Source organism: Ictidomys tridecemlineatus, chromosome 11, assembly GCF_052094955.1.
Source record: "Ictidomys tridecemlineatus isolate mIctTri1 chromosome 11, mIctTri1.hap1, whole genome shotgun sequence".
Lineage (NCBI taxonomy): Eukaryota > Metazoa > Chordata > Mammalia > Rodentia > Sciuridae > Ictidomys > Ictidomys tridecemlineatus.
In genome coordinates, this window is record NC_135487.1 from 15,976,129 (window position 1) to 15,997,642 (window position 21,514).

The following is a 21,514-nucleotide window of genomic DNA, read 5'->3' on the forward strand; positions in this document are numbered from 1 at the left end:
GCAGAAATCTTCATTAAGAAATTCATTGTATGATCAAAGATGTTCACAGTGGTATTATTTATGATAATGAGAACCAGGAAATAGCCTAAATGCCCAATAAGAGAAGAATTATTTAATTTAATAAGTCATGGTATACCTACATGTTGGAATATAATAAAATTATTAGAAATGGCATTTTTTCAAAAGAGCTCTAATGACTTCAGAGAATGCTCACAGCACTTTTTTTTTTCTTCTTTTTTTGGTACTTGGGTTTGAACCCAGGGGTGCTTTACCATTGAGCTATGTCCCCAGCCCTTTTTTTTTTTTTTTTTTGAGACAGGATCTCACTAAATTGCTGAAGCTGGCCTTGAACTTGTGATCCTCCTGCCTCAGCATCCTAAGTCCCCGGGATTTCAGGCATGTGCCACCACGCCTGGCCACAGCATACTTCTTTTTTTTTTTTTTTTTCCCCTAAAGATTTTATTTATTTATTTATTTATTTTAGTTCTCGGCGGACACAACATCTTTGTTGGTATGTGGTGCTGAGGATCGAACCAGGGCCACACGCATGCCAGGCGAGCGCGCTATCGCTTGAGCCACATCCCCAGCCCTACAGCATACTTCTTAAGGACGTATTCATTTACTTATTTATTTCGCCATGCTGGGGATCCACCCAGGATGTTAAGGATCCTTATCAACCCAGAGTTTCCCCAAATGGGGTCAGCTGGGTTGGGGGTAGGAGGACAGCAGATAAAAGAAACAATCCGTGGGGGGGGGGGGGCCTGGCAGAGTGCAAAAATGGTGAGCCCTAGACTGAAGGGGTCTACTTAAGAAAATAAAGTTTCCCCATAAGGAAGTAATAATTATAAACACTTTGGAAATTTCAAAATAATATAAGGAAGAAACCCAAACTGGCTCCTGTTGTCAGTCAGCACCGGGTGAGGGGACGGTTAGCCACAGCCAGCTTTATATGTGTCTCTCTTGGTGGCCACCAGCTCAGGCCCTAGGGCTCAGGGCTTAGCTTGCTGGTGGGGGCGGAGGAGAGGAGAGATGTGGCCGAGATCCACTGGAGAGCCGAGCCATGGAACCCCAGTGTGGAGCCAGACTTTGGGCTTCCAGGATCTGAAACCTGCCCAAGCCAGACACGTGGGTGTAGTGCTGCCCCGCCAGCCCCACGGTCAGCTCCAGGGACAACACCCGTGGGCTGACCTGAGCGCAGACGGAGCTCTCCGCTTGGACTGTCACCACAGGGCTCAGACAGCAGGACAGAGCACCCTGCCCTCCAAAAGGGTCTGTGGTTGGGGGTCTTCATTCCTGAGGTTAGTGAGACAAAGCACAGAAAACTCAGCCCAGGACAGAAAGATTGTTAACCTTGTTTCCCCCAAAGGTTGGAGGTGGGGAGAGAGGAAAAAGAGGAAAGGAAAAAACCAAGTCAGTTTTAAAATAAGCCACTAGTGGGCTGGGGCTGGGGCTCAACGGCAGAGCGCTTGCCTAGCATGTGTGAGGCACTGGGTCGGATCCTCAGCACCACATAAAAATAAAAAAATAAATAAAATAAATGTCTATCAACAACTAAAAAAAAAAAACTATTAAAAAAAATAAGCTGCTAGTGATCAAGCAAGGTTTATATTTAAAGCATGAAGTGGATCCCTGCAGAAGATTGGATTTGGATTTTCAAAACAGGTTCTGGCCCTGAGAGTCCACGAGGCCCAAGGGCTAAGAGTCTGGGCCTCTCTTGTGGGTTACTTAATGTCCTTAAAGTAAAGCTCAGTTTTCATAATACTTACACTGTCTAGCCATCAAATGTCAAAAAAGAAAAAAGAAAGCACCAGATAGATAACAGGGATTAATGTAAACACAAGATAAATAAGATCCATGCAGACACTTCTACTTAGACTCCTTGTGTTTTCAACTGGGTGTGGACTTTGGCTCTGTCCTGTCGTGGTCTGCCCGGCCCCAGCCATCTTAGCAAAGAATCCTGCTAAACCATCCTGGAACAGGGTCTGCTTCATGCTTTAAATAGAAACCTTGCTGCTTGATCACTAGTGGCTTATTTTAAAACTGACTTTTTTTTTTTGTTTTTTCTTTCCCCTCCCCCCATCTCTAACCTTTGGGGAAACAAGGTTAACAATCTTTCTGTCCTGGGCTGAGTTATCTGTCCTTTGTCTCACTAACCTCAGGAATGAAGAGGTTCAGACCTGGGGGCTGGCACCAGCAGAGGCGACTCTCTAGAGGACAATTATGACTCCTGATAGGCACACTTGGAGCTTTTTATCTTTGTGTGTTTAAAAACCCACCGTTTCTCCAGACAGAATCACAGCCTCTGAGACGTGAGCCCACTGCCTTCTCCTTTGCTAGCAAATCAATAAAAACTTCCTTCTCTTTTTTTCCCCAAAAAACCTTGTCCTCGCTATTGGATCTGTACCAGGAACAAGGATTGCACTTTCCATACCAATCTCCCCACCATGATATCATGTTCTTCAAGCCCCTCCTTTGATGTAGAAATCCTTGGCCTGTCTTTAGCAAGAGTCCCCAACCCCAGATGTCTACAGCTAGTGAATTCCATCCACTGATCCCTCACTCTGCTCCTTGGCTATGAATTCCCACTGGTCCTTGCTGTATTCAAAACTACAACAGCCTTTGACAAAGTCTCCTCCTCCTCTTCCTCCTCCTCCTCCTCCTCCTCCTCCTCTTCCTCTTCCTCCTCCTCCTCCTCCTCCTCCTCCTCTTCCTTCTTCTTCTTCCTCCTTTTCTTCTCCTTCTTATAATGCTGAGGAGCAAACCCAGGGCCTTGCACACGCTAGGCAAGCACTCTACCACTGGGCTATGTTCCCAGTACTTCCTGATCATTTAAAAAAAAAAAAAAAGAAAGAAAGAAAGAGTAATTTTTCCTTAGCATTCCCAATCTGAACAAAGACTTAATTAAACCAAATTAAATCAAAAGAATTAAAATCAAATTAAATAATTAAATACGTTAAATAGATTAAATTAAATAATTAATGATTAAACCAAAGGAAAACTAAATGTCAGGCAGTAAGTCCTGTATCACTGTTGAAAATTCCATCCTACCCAGTACGTGGCACAAATATCCAAACTTTGATAGGATCTCAGAACATATTGGTTGAATGAATAGATGCTGAGTATTCTTAAACAGTTAAAAAAAAATAAGTAATAAAAGTCATAGTATTTAAGAGATCACTCTTATCTGTTCCCTTAGTGCAGAAAGGTGGGAGGGAATGGAGAGAGAGTCCTGAGAGAGACCCAAGTGATTCCTGCCCTAGAGTTAGGCTCTCCTAACCCTGCCTCTGAGTCCCAGTCCCTGTCTACAGAATGAACAGGCTGGGTTCAACAGGAAGTTAAGAAAATTTTCATCAAGGAAAAAAATTAAAGTTTCAAAAAAATTTTATATGAAAATTCATTTTAGTAATGATTTATATATATATATATATATATATATATATATATATATATATATATATATTCTGCAAAATTGCAACATCAATTTCATGAAACTACAATAGTCTTACCATGTAGGATAGGCTATATTTTCCTTGCTATTTTTTTATTTTTAATATTTTTAGTTATAGATGGACACAATACCTTTATTTTATTTATTTATTTTTATGTGATGCTAGGATCAAATCCAGTGCCTCACATGTTCTAGACAAGCACTCTACCACTGAGCCACAACCCCAGCCCCCCTCCTTGCTATTTTTTAAAATATTTTTTTAGGGGGCTGGGGATGTGGCTCAAGCGGTAGCGCACTCACCTGGCATGCGTGCGGCCCGGGTTCGATCCTTAGCACCACATACCAACAAAGATGTTGTGTCTGCCGAAAAACTAAAAAATAAATATTAAAATTCTCGATCTCTCTCCCTCTCTCTTTAATAAAAAAAATATTTTTTTAGTTGTTGATGGACCTTTATTATTCATTTATTTATTTGCTTATTTATTGATATGTTATGCTGAGAATCGAACCCAGTGCCTCACACATACTAGGCAAGTGCTTTACGACTGAGCCATAACCCCAGTCCCTTTCTTGATATTTTTATTCTTTTCTATTCTTTCTTTCTTTCTTTCCTTCTTCCTTTTCTGCTGGGGATTGAACCCAGGGGTGTTCTACCACTGAGCTACATCCCCAACCCTTTTTTTAAAAAAAAATTATTTTAAGACAGAGTCTCACTTAGGTCGACCAGATTGGCATTAAATCTGTGATTCTCCTGCCTCAGTCTCCTGAGTCTGTGGGATTACAGGCCAAAGAAATAATTCTTATTATTCACCTATGGATCACAAACTGGAATCTGGAAGTGCTTGTTGGAGGGCCCCCTCTCTAGGTCTGGGGTTCTGATCTGCCTTACTTCTACCTCCCACCTTCGTTTTCGTTTGCAGTGCCCTCTGCCCTCTGCCCTCTGCCAATCTACTTGGCTTTGACTTCTTCCAGGCCTGACTGGTTCTTCCTCTTCACACATCCCACTTTTCAATCCCTTTTCACTGGTTTGTTTCCTCCGTTGGCCACAGCTGCCCTTTAGCTGGGGGGTATTTATTTATGGCAGCTGGGGTGCTGGGGGGAGACAAAAAGGTGCAAGATGTGTTCAGAGGCTCAGGCCCCTAGTGGGTACCATGAGCAAGACACAGAGAACGGGACAGGAGAAGGCAGCCCCCAGGGGGTGACCACCCCTGGACATCAGGAGGGGTGGCTTTTCCTTATATGCCCCACATGGACCCCTGCAAGAACTCAGAGAAGTGGAGGGAGGATAAAGAGACTTAGGGCTGGGGACAAAAGTTGGCCCAAATGGAAGGGAGTGGCAGAAAGAACCTTCTTGAACAGAGAGGCCAGAATCCAAGTCCCCACACAGCGCTGAGGGGAATGGGTCTGAGGGAGGCTTCCTGGTGCTGGGCTGACTGCGTCAGTGGTGACCGAACACCCTGTTTCCACTCTGCACAGATGCCCACGGGTCCAGACTGGGCACTCCTGACCAGAGTTGGCTAGGGGAGCTGCAGAAGGTTTATCTTGAAGAGGAAAAAAAAAAAAAAATTCAGAAAAAGAAAGTTGCTTGAATTAGTTCATGGTTTTACTTCATAGTCTACGAAGGGAAAAAAGAGTCTGTCCTCAACCAAACTGTCCTCAGAATACCTGAACTTCCCATCTAGGCCTGAGCTTCTGGAACTCTGTTTGTCTCCACTGCGGCCAAGATTACCCGAGAAGCTCAGGTTCTTCATCCTCCACCCCCGTGCCCAGGCGCTGTCCATCACCCTGGCCTGCAGCAGGATCCTGAGAGACCGATTCAGCCAGAACCCCCTGCCCCCCGACATTAGTTTACCAACTTTCCATCCACCGACCCCCTACCCTGCTTCTTGGCTGTGAGTTCCTATTGCTGGTGCTGTTCTGGGGTTGAGCCCAGCCTCTCTCCTGCACTGCAAATCCCCAGTGCAGTGTGCCTGACCAAGGCCAAAGTTCTAACTCTGACTCTGCCTCGGGCCAGCCACGTGACCTTGGTTTGTTTTATTTTGGGGACTGAACCCAGGGGAGCTCTACCAGGAAGAGATATCCCCAGCCCTTTTTTTAATCTTTTATTTTATTTTGAGACAGGCTCTTGCTAAGGTGCTGAGGCTCAACCTCCCAAGTAGCTTGGGCTACAGGTGTGAGCCACTGACTCTGGCTGTTTGAGTCATTTCTGTATCCTCTGGTGTCTGGAACTGTGCTTGGTACACAGCAGGTGCTCAGCTATTACTTGCTGAATGAATACATGAATGGATGAAGGAACGAGGTGAGTCTCAGAGAGGTTAAATAATGCCACTAACCCAATGCTATTTGTTAGCACAAATGATGCACACGCGACCCAGGTGAGAGACAGGAAGCAAACCTCAGATCAGCAAGCTTTTCTTCATTCGGTGTTCAGGGGGGCGGAGGAGTCGATTCGTGGAACATCTGGCATGGCTCATTTTCAGGGCAGAAAATGGTGCAGGGCTGAAGCAAGGGTCTGGGTTATATAGGCTTCATTTAGAGTGGGACAGGAGAGTATTTTGGGGGGTTCATTGTATTGAGGTGAGGGACAGGAATGCTCATAGGGAATTTCCTGGGGCTATTATATTGGGGTCAGCTGATCCATGGGGGGGCGGGGGTCAGGTGCCAGTTCCTTTTTTCACTCTGGCTGAGACCTGGGATTTTAAATGATTTTATCCTAAGCTTTAAGCTTAGGAAAAATGTCCTTGGTCTTATTTTCCATTATCCAGCCAGCAATTAGGCGATAGGAAATCCCTGGAGTTGATTCATTTACTTCTAAATTCTGTCTCTTTCAGTCAACAAATATTTACCAAGACCCTCTGCATTCCTGGTGGGCATTGTGCTAGGTGCTGGGGACAGAGCAGTGAGTACAGCACGGTGCTTGCCTCCCAGGATCCTCCCCCGTGAAAAGAGATGCAGTGTCACAGGACCCGGGTGCCAGGCCCACATACTGACACTGCAGTTACCTGTCCATGGCAGACCTAACCAGTCAATCAAGGCCACACACTTTATCAAAGAGGAAGCCGCCCCAGAGGTGCTCAGGGATGCATCCTCTGAACAGCAGAGCTGGATTCAAACCTGGGCTGTCTCACCCTCCACACCACATGGCCCCAGCTCCGGTGTCGAAACTCCCAAGAGATTGTGCAAGTCCAGGAACAGGCTCTGTAGAGGAAAGCAGGGCCGTGTGCAGAGGCGAGGATTTCCCGCACAGTACTGGGCAGGGCCTTTTTTGAATCCTTCTGGCAAAATTCCTTAAAGGCAAGGCCCATGTCTTTTTTTTTTGTGTGTGTGTGTGTGTGTGTGTGTGTGTGGTGCTGGGGATTGAACAGAGGGCCTTGTGCATGTGAGGCAAGCCCTCTGCCTACTGAGCTATGTTCCCAGCCCCAAGACCCATGTCTTAATTCACCTCTGAACCTTGCTAACATCTAACCCAGTGCTGAGAACTCAACTGGAGCTCAGGGAAAACATTTAAAATGGACTAGATTCCTCTTTGAAGTTGAAGCACTAAGGCAATTATATCTGCTCATAAAAACATACTTGAAAACAAGATCACCTTTAAAAAACACATTTAAAAAATTCCCAACATTCCCGACACACTTTTAATGCGAGCTTTCTATTTGGGGCTTTAAATCCAACTCGACATTTTCTTTCTTGAGAGTTTGCAGATGTGGTCACCAAAGAAGGAGGAGAAAGAGAAGCAAAGAGTCTTGACCGGAGGCTCCCTTGGACCCTCCCTGACACATTCCTGGGGTGGGGGAGGAGGCCTCCCACTTTCTAAGTGTGAGATTCTGACTGGAGGGGAGACGGGGAGGGTAGAGTTATTTGAAACCAAAACTCTGTGGAAACTTGTTTTCACAAAGTTCTCTTGTGTGACCTGACCCAGAAACTCTGAGGAAGTCTGAGTGAGATTTTGAAGTTAGGAGGCAGCTGTCCATGCAATGAGGCCCAGAAGCTTCCTTCAGACGGAGGCCCTTCTTATGGAAGCCCCCCCCAAAACATAAATCGTTCCAGTGTGGCAAGAAGGGGAACTCCCCAATGTGCTTGTGCGAGTGGGTGGCTTTGTCTTTCCTTTTCCACAGTGGGTAGCAAACTTCCAGAAGCTGATACTGAACTACAATCAAGGGATTGCTCCAATCCATTCGACTAATGCTGTTGCTCCCCAGAAGAAGCTCATTGTACTTTCGAGCACTAAACTGAGACTTTTGCAAAAGGTATAGCAAAGCTCTAAATTATAACGAATAACATTTCATGTTCATCTGACATATTGAACAGCATCTATGTGTGCCACAGTTTAAAAGCAGAGTTTTTTGTTTTGTTTTGTTTTGTTTTTTTTTTGGAGACAAGGTCTCCCTATGCTACCCAGGTTGGCCTTGAACTCCTGGGCTCCAGTGATCTTCCTGCCTCAGCCTTCCAAGCAGCTGAGTGTACTACAGTGCCCCGCTGTGCCTGGCAAAAATACAGCTTTGGAGTTGGGCAGACTGGGTTTGAACCCCAGTGTTATCATTTTGCAGGTGCAAGGCCATAGGTAAATAGTCGAATCTCTTTAGGTTTCAATATCCTCTATGACTAACTAGGCATAACAATCGTTCCAGATTCATGGGGTTGTTGTGAGGATTACGTGAGTGTGCATCCACATGATTCAGTATGTTGAATCACCAGTACATGTTAGCTCAGTGGTAAGTAGCCTCTGAAACGTCTCTCAATGGTCCTCGTCTCCTGGGACTCACATCCCTTGTGAAAGAAATCTCCTTTTGAGTGGACCTAGTGACTAACTTCTAGCAAATACAGTCTAGCAAAAGTGACAGAATGTCAGGGACCCCAAATTGCCAAAAAATATCTTGAAAAGAAGACCAAAGTTGGAGGTCCCCTATTTCCTGATTTCAAAAATATTACAAACTACAATAATCAAAACAGTGTGGTACTGGTTAAAGATGGACACGCAGACCAGAAGTATAGGCTCCCTTACCTTTTTAATTTTTTTTTTTTTTTTTTTTTGGTGGTACAGGGGATTGAACTCAGGGGTATTTTACCACTGAGCCATATCCCCAGTCGTTTTAATTTAACTTTTTAAAATTTTGTTTTGAGACAGGGTCTCATGAAGTTGCCCAGTCTGGCCTCCAACTTGTGATCTTCCTGCTGCAGCCTCCCAAATCATGGACACATGAGCCATGGTGACTGGCCTTTACTTCCTTTCTGATTGCAATGACATATATGTGTCCTGGGCTGATGGGAACCTGGACCCAGAGGGTGGCTGGCTCATTCCAGAGCCAGCTGTGTTCTGGGCATCTCTGAGCCAGGCGACTCTGAAGATTGTGCTCAGGCAGCAGAAGGGTTAGGAACAAAAATTTCAGTATCACAGCCGGGCACAGCGGCATGTGTCTCTCTAGTCCCCACTCCTCAGGAGGCTAAGGTGGGAGGATCCCTTGAGTCCAGGCTTCCAGGCTAGCCTGGGCAACACAGTGAGACCCCGAATCAAGAGAAAAAAAAAAAGAGAGAAGGAAAGAGAGAGAGGGGAAGAGAGAAAGGGTGATTTGGGGTGTTTTAGTCAGCTTTCTCACCACTGTGACCAAAAGAGCTGTCAAGAACAATTAGAGGAAGAAAAGTTTATTTTAGGGCTCACGTTTCAGAGATCTCAGTCCCTAGACAGCTGGACCCATCCCTTGGGCTCCAGGTGAGGCAGAACATCATGGCAAAAGAATGGGGTGGTGAGAAGTGGCTCACATGATGATCAGGAAGCAGAGAGAGAGACAGCTCCCTCTACACGGACAAAATACGGGTACCCCAAAGGCCTGTCCCCAGGGACCCACCTCCTCCAGACACACTCTACCTGCCTTCTGCTACCACTCAGTTTATCTCTACCAGTGGATTAATTCACTGATTGGGTTAAGGTTCTCATAAACCAATCATTTCACCTCTGGGTGTTCTTCATTGTCTCACACACGAGGCTTTAGTGGATACCTCAGATCTAAACCATAACATGGGGTAAATCACTGAAACTACCACTCTGAACCTCAGTTTTGTCCTCTGTTAAATGAGGAGAACAATACTGCTGAGCTCAGGGGTGTGTGGAATGCACACAAGTTGCTTAGTCTTGCCCCTAGTAAAGTGCTCAGTGCTTACTGCTGTTATCTAACGAGCAGCCTTTGTAATATGTGGAAGACGGATCTTATGAACTGCATAAGTAACAGTTTTAACAAAGTAAAGACATGCCGGTCAAAGGCAAAGAGACAGGTAAAACTCTTTTCCCATTGAACTGGAATCAAGAGATCAGACTGTCCTTCACCTCCCGGTGCCTTAGAAGCTGTTGGCTGATGGAAAGTCTCCGGGGTGGAAATCACACCATGGTGTCTACTAGACTGAGGGCTTTTAATCATCTATAAAGCCCCCTCAATATGTTTTGTTTTGTTTCTGCTATGACAAAACACAGGCCATTGGGCCATGGAAGCTTGATTCACAGCCTCTTCCCAAACGCAAGCAATGAGCCAGAGGACAAACACTGGCCTGCCTGAGTCAGTGGAAAATTCCAGATGTTTGTGGCTCATTAACTGCCAAATTGACAGCTATGAAAGCTGTCAACTGTGATAAGTAAGTAGACATTATTAGCTCCATGTTACCCTGAAGAAAGATTTGTCCCACAGGCATATTTTATAAAAGGACCATGTATAACATGATCTTGTGAGTGCGTGTGGGGAGGGGGTGCTGGGGCTGACTATACCCGGGGCCTTGCACAAGCACTGTACCACCAAGCTACATCCCCAGCCCTTTTAAATTTTTATTTTGAGACAGGGTCTAAATTGTCCAGGGTGACCTTGAATTTAAGATTCTCTGCCTCAGCCTCCCAAATAGCTGGCATTGCAGGTATGCACCCCCATGCCAGGCTAACACGCATTCACCAACTTCTCTTACAGATCCAATGTCAGAGAAGCAGTAATAAATCACAAGGAGGGGAACAGCATCCTCAAAGCCGGAAACTGGGACATGATTTATACCCAGATGATGGGGACCTCTGTGGATAGGTAGTCTCTAGAAGAAGACATATTTGGGTAATAGTTATCAAAATCCTACTTCCTTATCTACTTACCTTGTGACCTAGTAATGTCACCTTTGGGAACTTGTTTAAAGGAAATTTATTTTAAAAAATGAATATTTGTGTAGGACCAGAGAAATGAAAAATTGTGCTTCATTTGTGTACTATGAATCGAAATGCATTCTGCTGTCATGTATGACAAATTACAACAAAAATTAATTAATTAAAAATAAAATAATATAAAATAACAGCAACAACAAAAAGAAATGAAGATTTATCTATACGGATATTTCACTTAGCATGTAATAGCAAAAATTGGAAAAGTGGAAGATAATAAAATAAATAACAGATAATCATAACAGAAAGTTCTGTGCACAACCACATACATATGTATACATGGAAACGTTCACAATACATGGAGCTTCAAAAGTGAACAAAAACAAATAACAAACAATTCATACCATTTATTATCTTCTTCTTCTTCTTTTTTTTTTTTTTTTTTTTGGTACCGGAGATTGAACTCAGGGGCACTCGGCCACTGAGCCACATGACCAGCCTTATTTTGTGTTTTATTTAGAGACAGGGTCTCACTGAGTTGCTTAGTAGCTTGCTTTTGCTGAATCTGGCTTTGAACTTTCGATCCTCCTGCCTTGGCCTCCCAAGCCACTGTGATTACAGGTGAGCGTCACTGCACCCAGCTCTTATCAGTTTTGTAAAGAGAAAAAAAAAATTCAGTAATCCAGGGATTTCTATGTGCTAGGCATCTTGTGAGTACTTAAGTGAGGTTGATTTAGTTCATCCTTACACTAAATGGTACTCAGTGCTAGGTATTGTTTTTATCCCCCCTTCACAGATAAGACAATTGAATCATAGAGAAGTTACATGTTAGGAAACCAGAGCTAAGACTGGATTCTGAACAGGCTTCAGAGTTCAGTCAACACTTTTGATGCTGCCTCTCAGCATGTTGTAGGGTCAAACGAGGCAAGGCATCGAAGACAGCAGGAAACAGTTTTATTTGGCTGCAGCCAGGCTCAGAGGGCACAGCTTCTGCTGTAATCAATTAATCCCCTGAACCCTGAGTTCAGGGAGTTTCAGAGTTTTATCCCCAGCATGTAAGGGGAGGGGCTCAGAAGTTCACAGTCTGCAGAAGTTCACATAAAAGCAGCTTTTTCGTTCACTGTTTTGGGCAAGTTAACTCTTTAAGGACAACACCAGAGGAGGGGAGAGCTTCTTCTCCCCTTTCTTTCCTCCCCCTGCCAGCTGTTACCATGGGCCCAGTTGTAAATTACCTTAAAAATGTAGACATCTCTGTGAAGCCCAGCTCAAGGCCAGAGGCCTTGTTTGCACTTTTCTACAAAGTACTATACTGAATATGTTTGTGAAAAACTTGTAAGGGAGTGTCCAGCACCTGGAGCACTGGTATCTTCTCAGCCAGTGGCCAAGTAAACAGGGTGACATGAAAATAGGAAGTTTATCTACATTGAACTCTTTCTCAGAGACTCTTTTGCTGACAGTCCTAAAATCAGCCATGGAGAAGTGGGCTTTTCCGTGGAGAAAGGGGGTGCCACTTCGAGCACAGAAAAAATGCTGGAGGAACATTTCTTCAAAGCACCAACAATGGGGCTGGAGGTGCATCTAGTGGTGGGGTTCATGATGAGCGTACATGAGGCCCTTGGTTGGCTGTCCAGTATCCCCCCAACACCCAAAAGTTTAACCATGGTTATATCTGGAAGATGATATGTTGAGTAAGTTTTATGTTATTTTTAATCTGCCTTTTTATAGTTAAAGTGTTATTTAACAAGGCAAAACTTTAATGAAAATGTTTTAAAATACAAGATCTCTGCTGCAGACTTCAACCAGAATCTCTGAGGGGCTGGGGTTGTGGAGCACTCACTAGCACATGTGAGATCCTGGGTTCGATCCTCAGCACCGCACAAAAATAAATAAAAATGAAATGAAAGATATTGTGTTCATCTACAACTAAAATACAAAAAAAAAAGAATCTCTGAGCCTCGGTTTCTTCATCTGTAGAATAGCAGTCACACTATTGGGTAGAGCTACCAGTTGGACAGAATAAAATGATGGATATGAAAGCACTTTGAAGGTGTAGATTGAGAGCAGGTTAAAAGCACAGGGGCTATTACAATATTAAGTAGAAAGTGATAAGCAAATATGTTTCCAAGAATTCAGAGATGGATACTGAGCAAACACTGGTAGCTTGAGTGGTGCCTCCCACTTTTATTTTTCTTCCTTTCTTAATTTACCTTTTAAAATTTTCGGTGCTGGGGATGGAACCCAGGATCTCACATATGCTAGGCAAGTGCTCTGTCACTGAGCTGCATACCCAGCCCTGCCCCATTATTCCTGCACTGGGGATTGCATGTGTCCTCCTTCATGCCATAGGTATGAACAGGTGGGAGACAGGCATTGTCACAGTCTTACACATAAGTAGATGACTCCTCTATTCCATTTTTGTCCCTCTACCAACCTAGTTGCCAGTCTCAGTTTTTCTTGGTCATTCGTCTCAAGTTTACTGCCCAACTCTGGGCTCACCTAGCTTCTGGTCTGAAGGGCTAGATGCTCAGAATCAGAAGTGGTTCAAAAAATGAACAACAGACTAGCAAGAAGCTGATGCAGAGCCTGGGAGTTCACCTCTGTGATTAACACTTTTCAAAGCAAATCTAAACCAGGCCCGGTGGTTATCCCAGTGACCTGGGAGGCTGAGGCAGGAGGCCAGCCTGGGTAGTTTAGTGACATCCTGTCTCAAAATAAAAAATAAAAAGGACTGGGGATATAGCTCAGGGGTAGAGTTCCCCTGTGATCAATTTCCAGCAAAGGGGGTGGGGGATAGTCTAAATAACCCAGGATGTTCAGGAGCTATTTTGTCACTCTCTTGTTGTTTGAGAATTACAGAAGAGGGACTTTCTCATATATGCAGCACTGCACAAATTACCCTTAGAAAAGCTTAGAGCAGTAGTTTGCAACTAGAACAAAACATTGGGAGTAGTGACTTAAAATACCCATGTGCACATCCCCAAGGATTCTGATATTCTGGGATGGTGTTTGAGCCTCAGAGTCCTTTGAAGATCTTGAATGTTGAACTCCTGGGTCAGAGTCACAGGAAGTATGGGAGGTGAGCACAGACTTCCTGTGTCCCATGGAGTAATTGGATTGAGATGATTGTCATGGCCGAAAACAGATTTGCAACTTCTTCAGTGAGTGAGCTTATAGAAGGGAGCCGCAGATGCTTCCCCAGGAAACAAACTCGTAATGTGGGGAGGGATGTGTGTTTTGATACCAGTTTGGCAACAGAACCCAAGCCCTGAAGCTCATCCAAGTATGGGGCAGGTGTTCCATTTTACCCTTTGGCAGATTCCAAGAATTTGCTGCTTCTAACTGAAATAAGCCATCAGCTGACAGACTTGCAATCATTCAAAGTTGACACTCAAAATTCATAGATGAGTTTGAGGAAGAAAAAGGACCAAACCAGCCTTTATTTTGGAATAGACACACTCACAGGGAAATGACCTAGCCTGAAAGCTGGTTAGCCTGACCAGAGATCAGATACCAAGGTGTGACAACCTGGCACTTGTGGTGTCTCAAATAACAAACACTGCAACTTGCTTCAGCTTGCAACTTGCCCATCCTCCAAAGCTGGACTTTTAGAAACAATTTCTTTGTGTCCAACTTTTTTTGTTTTTCTCTCCTTCCTTCCTTCCTTCCTTTGTTGGATGTAATACCTTCATTTTATTTATTTATTTATTTTTATGTGGTGCTGAGGATGGAACCCAGTGCCTTGCATGTTCAAGGCAAGTGCTCTTCCACTCAGCCCCAGCCCCAGCCATAGCCCCTTTGTGTCGGGCTTCTACTTACAGACTAGGTAATGTTGATGTGATAGTTTCATTGATTTTTGACTCCCACTGATACATAATTACAACAGATTCTCCTATGACAAATTTTATCAAGTGCGTGAGTCCCTTCCTTTTAACTCTGTTCCATGGGGACAGAGGTCACAATGTCTATAACCTGCACCTCCTTAGCATTAGCAGGTTAACTTCTAACTCCAACCTGCTAACTCTAATTCCAAGTTAGCAGGTTGATTTGCGTGTTTACTGTTCGCATTGCCTATGCTTGATTCTCAGGGAAGAATGGAGGAAATCAATCCCCAGGCACCAGCTTCCCTCTCTGGTAAATAAGAGTTAAGGGAGCAGCTTTTGATCCCCTTTAGGACCCAGTGGAGCCTCATTCACTGTTGTGTCCCCAGGGCTTGGCAGAGGGCCTGGCACAAAGGAGGCTTGAGATAAATCTTTGCTAAATAAATGCTTTGTATTAAACATGCATATTTATTCTGCATTTAGCTCTCGGTATTGATGATCTACTCCCCGAGGCTGTATGTTTTCCTATTTGAACTGAGAACCACTAATTGGATTGTGTTGGTGGAACTGATTTTAGAGAGCAGCAGGGGACAGGCAGAGGCTATATTGGATGTCCTGAAGAGGGTATTATTTTTCTGCCATCTCTTCAGCTCTGAGCTATTGTGGGTACCTGATAAATATTAAAGAATGAGCTGGAGCTAATTGAGAAGGTGCTAGGAAAGTGGGACATGTTAAAATCCTTAACAATGATCTCCTGAGGGCCATCTGACTTTGACCTTGTGGCAGAGCACCTGGCTCAGCCAGATGGCAGGATGGAGACTTCATTCTACCCAGTTGACTTTGGCAGCCAGGCAACTGTCAGTTCTTCTGGGCTGGCCACAAAGCACCTTTTGGGTGCTGGGAAGACAGATTCTACAGGGAATATGGAACCTGGGCTCTGGAGTCTTAGTGTGTGGCTTTCAGTTTTAAAGGGTCTGAGCCCCAGTTTCTTCTTATGTTATGTGATCAAAACAGCACATACCTAAAAGTGAGAAGTAAAAGAAGTGGCATAAACAAAAAAAATCTGGCCAAGGGAAGGAAGCAGAGTAAGTCTGATAGGTGTTTATAAGATGCCAATGTGTTACATGTGTGTTCATGCATGTAATATTCAGAGGTGATTGAAGAGGTGATAGACTTATTCTGGATGGCAACAGACCTGAATAATTTTCTAAATATTTAGGTTTTATTCTGTATTACAATTTGGAGTCACTCAGTGTTTTTAAAAAGAATAGATCAATAGATCACAATCAGATCAATGGATGGCAGAAAGGGCAGGATTGTGTATATGGGGATACATTTGAGAGATACTTGAGTAAAAAAAGACTTAGAAAAATAAAGTACTCACACTGAACCCAGACTGACCACTTTATAAAAATTATTATACTAAAAATGTTGTAAGGGCTTTTTATGATTTTTTTTTTCCCCAATTTTGAGACAGGGTCTTGCTAAACTGCTGAGGCTGGCTTTGAATTTGCGATCCTGCTGCCTCAGCCTCCGGAGTCACTGGGATTACAGGTGTGCGCCTTCACAGCTGGCCAATGTGAGTCTTGAAACTATTTAAATATAAGCTGGTTATCTGGCCGGATGTCTAAGCAAGCTTCTTGAATTGGGGGGAAACAGATTACACTTTCACTAAAATAGTAGTTGCTTTGCGGTTTATATCTTATTTGAATATGATCAACACCAAAAATTCCCTTAAAATATCTCAAAAATATCTTGTCTTACCAAATTACATTAACGAATTTCATCATCAGAGATGCAGTAACTTTTCTTAAACGCCATGGCTAGAATATAGGGGTCTGGGTTAGATTGCGAGGTGGGGTGGGATTTATAAGTCAGTACCAATAAATTCTGTTAAAAAACAAAACAAAAACAAAACTGTAGTTCTATCTAGATACGCGTGTTCTCACATCCCCTCACAAACGAATTATAAAGTGGTGAGGTTAATTTTGCACCATTCACCCCAAAACTGTTCATATTCGTAGAGAATAAGAGTTCACTTTTACAACGTTCACTTTGGGTTACTTATAAATTCATCACAAACAAGTTGTCCTCTGCCCTTCCCGGCACCTTGCTGGCATATCAACGCAATATTTTCTTTCTCCCTCTTTTCACTAAAAACAATGAGGCAGCGTAGGCCACGAGGGCGCTGCCGTCACCCTCCCACAGCTGGTGGCACACTCAGTAACTTGGCGGTTTTCTGAGCGCAGTTCGAGGCGCGGAGCTCAGAACGGCCCCCGGGTTCGCCCCGATGAGTGCGGCGGGGCAGCCGCGGGCCTCGCAGGGCAACGAGGCGAAGGCTCTGATCGGGCCGGACCCGCGGGATCCGCGGGACCCGCGGGAGGAAGTGAAGGGCGCAATCGAGCGTCGCCGACGCCTCCGCACGGCCCGGCGCCGCGGGCTTCGGGACGCGCAGGAACCATGGGACAGGAGAGGCGGTGGACGCAGGGACCGGCTTTCTGAATGTCTCCCGCCTGTTAGTCCCTCCGCGACGCGGGGACTCGGCTCCGGAGCCAGATCCCCTCCCGCGGCCCTCCGGGAGGCTGCGCAGGCGGCGGCTGCGCCCCGGGGAAGCCAGCGGCCCGGGTCCCACGCGCGGAGGCCTCCGCGGCCGGGCAGTTACTCCCGACATGCTCCTCCCGGAGGATTTCAAACCCTCACAACAGCCTCCCCGCCCTCGCCCCCGGCCTGCCCCAGCAACAGGCGGCGGCCCGCTCCTCATTGGACGGGCCCCGCGCCGCCGCGCGCCGATTGGCCGCGGAGCTCCGGCCCCGCTTCTGCGCTCGCCACCACCTCCATTTTGTTGGTAGAGGCAGAAGGAGGTCGGCTCTCAGACGTAGGGTGGTCAGCAGCCAGCTCGTCGGCTCTCGTGGGCTTTGTTCGATCCTTGCCTCATCTCTCCCTGGAAAGGGAGGGAGGCCTCGACGTCGAGAGGGAGCCGCCGCAGTCCGAGCTTGAAGTCGGTGAGTGGCGGCGGCGCGGCCATGTTGGCTGCCGGGCACCCCATTGTTGGGGACCGAGACGGGGAGCGAGCCGGGCGGCGCGGACTCGGGGGCAGCCTCCCCACCCCCCGGCCGAGCGGGCCGCAGCCGGGAGTGACCCTGTCCGGAACTGTAGTTTATGTAGGTCATTAGAACTGGAAGGCCCTGGCACCCTGGTGGAACGAAGGGGCGGTTTGGTAACTTGGTTCCCGGACCGTCACACGGAAGTGAAGCCCGGGTCAGCTGCTGGTGGACTGGCGTGTGTACGTGTGTGAACGTACGTTGTGGCTTGGGAAACTAGTTATGGGAGTGATGGCCAAAGGAAGCACCTTGTTTGACGGTGCGGACGGTGACGGAGGGGCGGCAGGGTGGTGTCAGAGACTGGGGCTGAGCCCGGGCCTCGCAGCGCCAGGCCAGCCCCAGGGAACTTCAGAAGCGTGGTCTTGAGAAAATCACCCGTAAGCGAGTCCTGCTGTGGCCAACGCCACTCTAACATTTTGGTCACAAATATGTGAGTGAATCTTCTGGGAAGAAGATAAAAACAAAAGGTCGTGAACTTGCACCAACACTTATAAAATTTCTGAGTTCTTAAAATGAAGAAATAATCAGAGACAGATTATTTTCTTGAAAACTTTTTGTTAACGAAGTAGCATTCTTTTAAACAGTTTGTTTAGTGAATTTAAATGATCACTTTCTCTTGTTTTTTTGAATTGAAGTAATCAAGTAATCTTTACTTTTCTAGCTAGGACTTCTCTCAAACTTGTGTGCTGAGGAGACTCAGATGTTGGCCTCAGCTCCTAGGCTGAACTCAGCAGATTGGCCCATGAAAACTTCTGTATTGAGACAAAGGAAAGGATCCGTCAGAAAACAACACCTATTATCTTGGGCTTGGCAGCAAGGAAGAGGACAGGTAGTGGAAATCCTGCAATCCGAAAAGCAGACTGAAAGGTATAAAGCTCACATCATAATGGAGCAAACCTTTTATGATGAACCCATCCTAAACCATACTTTTTGAACAGGTTTTCATACTGATCTGTGGGTAAGCTCATCCTTCTTAGGAAAGGATGTGCATATAATAACGTGGGATTGCTTGCTTTAATTTTTGAGTTAACAACATTGGAAGTACAACCCAGAGGACCAATTAATGCAAAAGGTGTAATCTCTTTTGTAACATCCCCTTAAGCATGTTTTAGCCATTTTCAATCCTTCCCAAGATTTCTGGAGTTTAAAAGAGCTTGAAGATACTTCTTAGTGTTTGAACTTTTCTTACTGAACTTTGACTCAGTATTTGTTTCCACTTAACAGGTGACAAAGAAGCTGAAGATGGGTGGTGGAGAGAGGTATAACATTCCAACTCCTCAGTCTAGAAATGGTAGTAAGAACCAACAGCAGCTTAATAGACAGAAGACCAAGGATCAGAATTCCCAGATGAAAATTGTTCATAAGAAAAAAGAAAGAGGACATGGTTATAACTCATCAGCAGCTGCATGGCAGGCCATGCAAAATGGGGGGAAGAACAAAAATTTTCCAAGTAATCAAAATTGGAATGCTAGCTTATCAAGTCCCACCCTACTTTTTAAGTCTCAAGTTAATCAGAACTATGCTGGAGCCAAATTTAGTGAGCCACCATCACCAAGTGTTCTTCCTAAACCACCAAGCCACTGGGTTCCTGTGAACTTTAATCCTTCAGACAAGGAAATAATGACATTTCAACTTAAAACCTTACTTAAAGTCCAAGTATAAACTAAGATATAAAGTACTAATGTTTAAATTTAGTTTATAAAAAGTTGTCAGTTGGTCTGAAACAAATTACAGATTCACTAGGGAGTTAACCAATTTATGTAAAACTGCTTATTAATGTATGAATATTAATCAAATTTCATCTCATTTGTTTTACATATTGTGTGCACTGTAATATAATGGTGGTTATCAGTGCAACTTAAAATAATTGAACTTGATAAGTGTTCTCAATTGAATAGCTTTTAAGTGAAAACCAAGTTTATATTGAGAATGGTAAAGGAATCAACTTTTTATATTTTTATTGGGGGAATATAGTAAAAGATTCATGGATAAGAAGATTTACTTGTAGTGGATCAGATTAAGCATCTAGCTGAGACAAGGATTGAAAACTAGGTGGACATTTGAAAGTTTAATGTCCCAGAAAGCCAAATTAGTAACACGCCAACATCATAATGCACTGCCAAGAGAATGTGAATTTTTAATAGTTGTATTTTACTAAATGCACAGTGATGAATGCGTAAAGGGCACTTGGGGTTTATTAGAATGAGGCACAGTATACAGTATAAGGTGCCCTGTTTCTTAAATCGCAATGGATAGGTGTATGCCAATAGATGCACCCAAACCATTTTTTATAGAAAAACTATTGAGCACTTGATAGCTTTCAAAAAATACTTTTTTTTTGTATTACAGAACTGCAAAGCTATTCTGACAGTGATCTGGCCTCATATCTCTGCAAAGCTTAAAGTGGGGAGTTGTATAATGTGAAAGTTCAAAGTACCTAGGGGAGAAGAGCCATGTAAATACATGTAATAAATTTGTAGCATATATGTAAAGTCTTGGCCTACAAAAATATGATATTTTAGTATGAATTTGCTGAATGTAAGACCATGGACTGTTTTTTTATACTATGGCCTAATTTTAAAGGTCCAGAATTGTTTTTAAAGCTTGCCCTCATGCTAAAGTGCCAGTGTATGTGTTATGATTGATTTGGTTGTAAACTATATTACAAAGTAAATCCTAATGTAATTAAGTTTTGTATTATAACTAAGAAAGTCTAAGCTGCTAGAAGATTTCCTACTTTTAGGAGGTGTAAAATGCAGTACAGGATTCCTCTACCCTCCAGTCTATAAACCCAAAGATTCATTTTGGCTCTCACCAGTTCTTGTAACCAATGATACAAATCTAAATTGTATTTGGTGCCAGTGAGTTTAATTTTTTTTTTTTTTTTGGTCATAGTAAGTACAACCCAGGGAACCGCTTAATGCAAAAGATGTAATCTCTTGCATAACACCCCTTTAGGTATGTTTTCACCAATCTTAAGGGAAAAATGCTAAATGACAGCCTAAATGGCAAGTTAGAAAAGTACATGGGTCAATTAAAAAGTCCTGATAATGCCCTACTTTCTAATTTCGCGTCTTTGATATAACTATATATTTCACTAAATGAATTTAGACGAACTATTGCCCAAGCCAAATATTGAATATACTAAAGGCAAAATTTATGTAGTACTTATTGTACATGATACGAATTTGAAACATGAAATTAAAAAATAAAAATTTTCTCCCCAGTGGCTCGTTATTATCTGTTATGACTGCTGAATCTTAGAATGTACATAACTGAAATTCGACAGGAATGTTGACTTGAAGAGACTAATATACTGTTTAATAGTTGGTTTGACAGTTATGCAATTTTTGCTAGTTGGACTGAAGCCCCCAAAACTGTACTTGCAGGAACTATGCAAGTTTTGAAAGCCCAGTAAAATAGATCTTTCTATATTCTAAGATGTTTTCAGTTTGCAGAGTAAAATAGGACAAATGAGCTCAAATTGGCAGGAATCCATGTATGTGAAGGAACCCTTTGAATTGGTTTTCTAATGGACAGGCTCCCAACCTATATAGGGTGCCTTAAACTAGTTCAATAATCCCAGTAAAGGCACAGCTGTAAACAAATTTGTAAGTAAGGTACTCATTTTCTTTTTTGTGCATAATTTCTATGAAAAATAGTGCCAAGAACTGCCAAGTTCTCTGATGTAGCACTACAAATGGGGTTAGCAGACTCAATAATGTGTGGGAACCTGAATAAAAAGTCAATGATAATATGAGCATTTCATATTAGAGCTAGTTAGAAAATATTAATTGTGGATAACCTTCAGAAAGTGTGCTGGCATGAAACCAATATCAAAGCTCATGTGAAAACCAGAAAACAGTTTACAGATTCAGTTATACTTCCAGTGGGTCTTTTAATACATCTAATTCCAGTTTGTCCTATGTTTTGATAGTGGGCATGTACAGTAAGTTTAATGGAATTCAGGCCCATAACCTACCTTTAAATCCCAAGTAGTTTCTTCCCCCAAAGAAGCATAAAGTGG

General features: G+C 43.8%; 1 protein-coding gene and 1 long non-coding RNA gene across 5 annotated transcripts; both read left to right on the plus strand.

Moving 5' to 3' along the window:
• Positions 1–5,486: 5,486 nt before the first annotated feature.
• Positions 5,487–10,864, plus strand: LOC144367934 (uncharacterized). 3 transcript variants are annotated; one of them, XR_013427586.1, is made up of 4 exons: positions 5,487–5,747; positions 7,564–7,695; positions 8,574–10,069; positions 10,393–10,864. It is a non-coding gene; the product is annotated as an uncharacterized LOC144367934 (long non-coding RNA). The 3 variants fall into 3 exon arrangements; XR_013427587.1 differs by having other exon boundaries at positions 8,574–8,655; positions 9,912–10,864; XR_013427585.1 differs by having other exon boundaries at positions 8,574–10,864.
• A 5,797-nt stretch (positions 10,865–16,661) lies between these two features.
• Pnrc2 (proline rich nuclear receptor coactivator 2) lies at positions 16,662–20,713 on the plus strand. Of its 2 annotated transcripts, XM_005317599.5 has the most exons (3): positions 17,201–17,388; positions 18,149–18,354; positions 18,712–20,713. In XM_005317599.5, exon 3 carries the CDS (start codon positions 18,730–18,732, stop codon positions 19,147–19,149), a length of 420 nt encoding a protein of 139 aa, XP_005317656.1. In that variant the 5' UTR covers positions 17,201–17,388; positions 18,149–18,354; positions 18,712–18,729; the 3' UTR covers positions 19,150–20,713. The 2 variants fall into 2 exon arrangements, with proteins under 2 accessions (XP_040144043.2, XP_005317656.1); XM_040288109.2 differs by lacking the exon at positions 18,712–20,713 and having other exon boundaries at positions 16,662–17,388; positions 18,149–18,342.
• Positions 20,714–21,514: the final 801 nt, after the last annotated feature.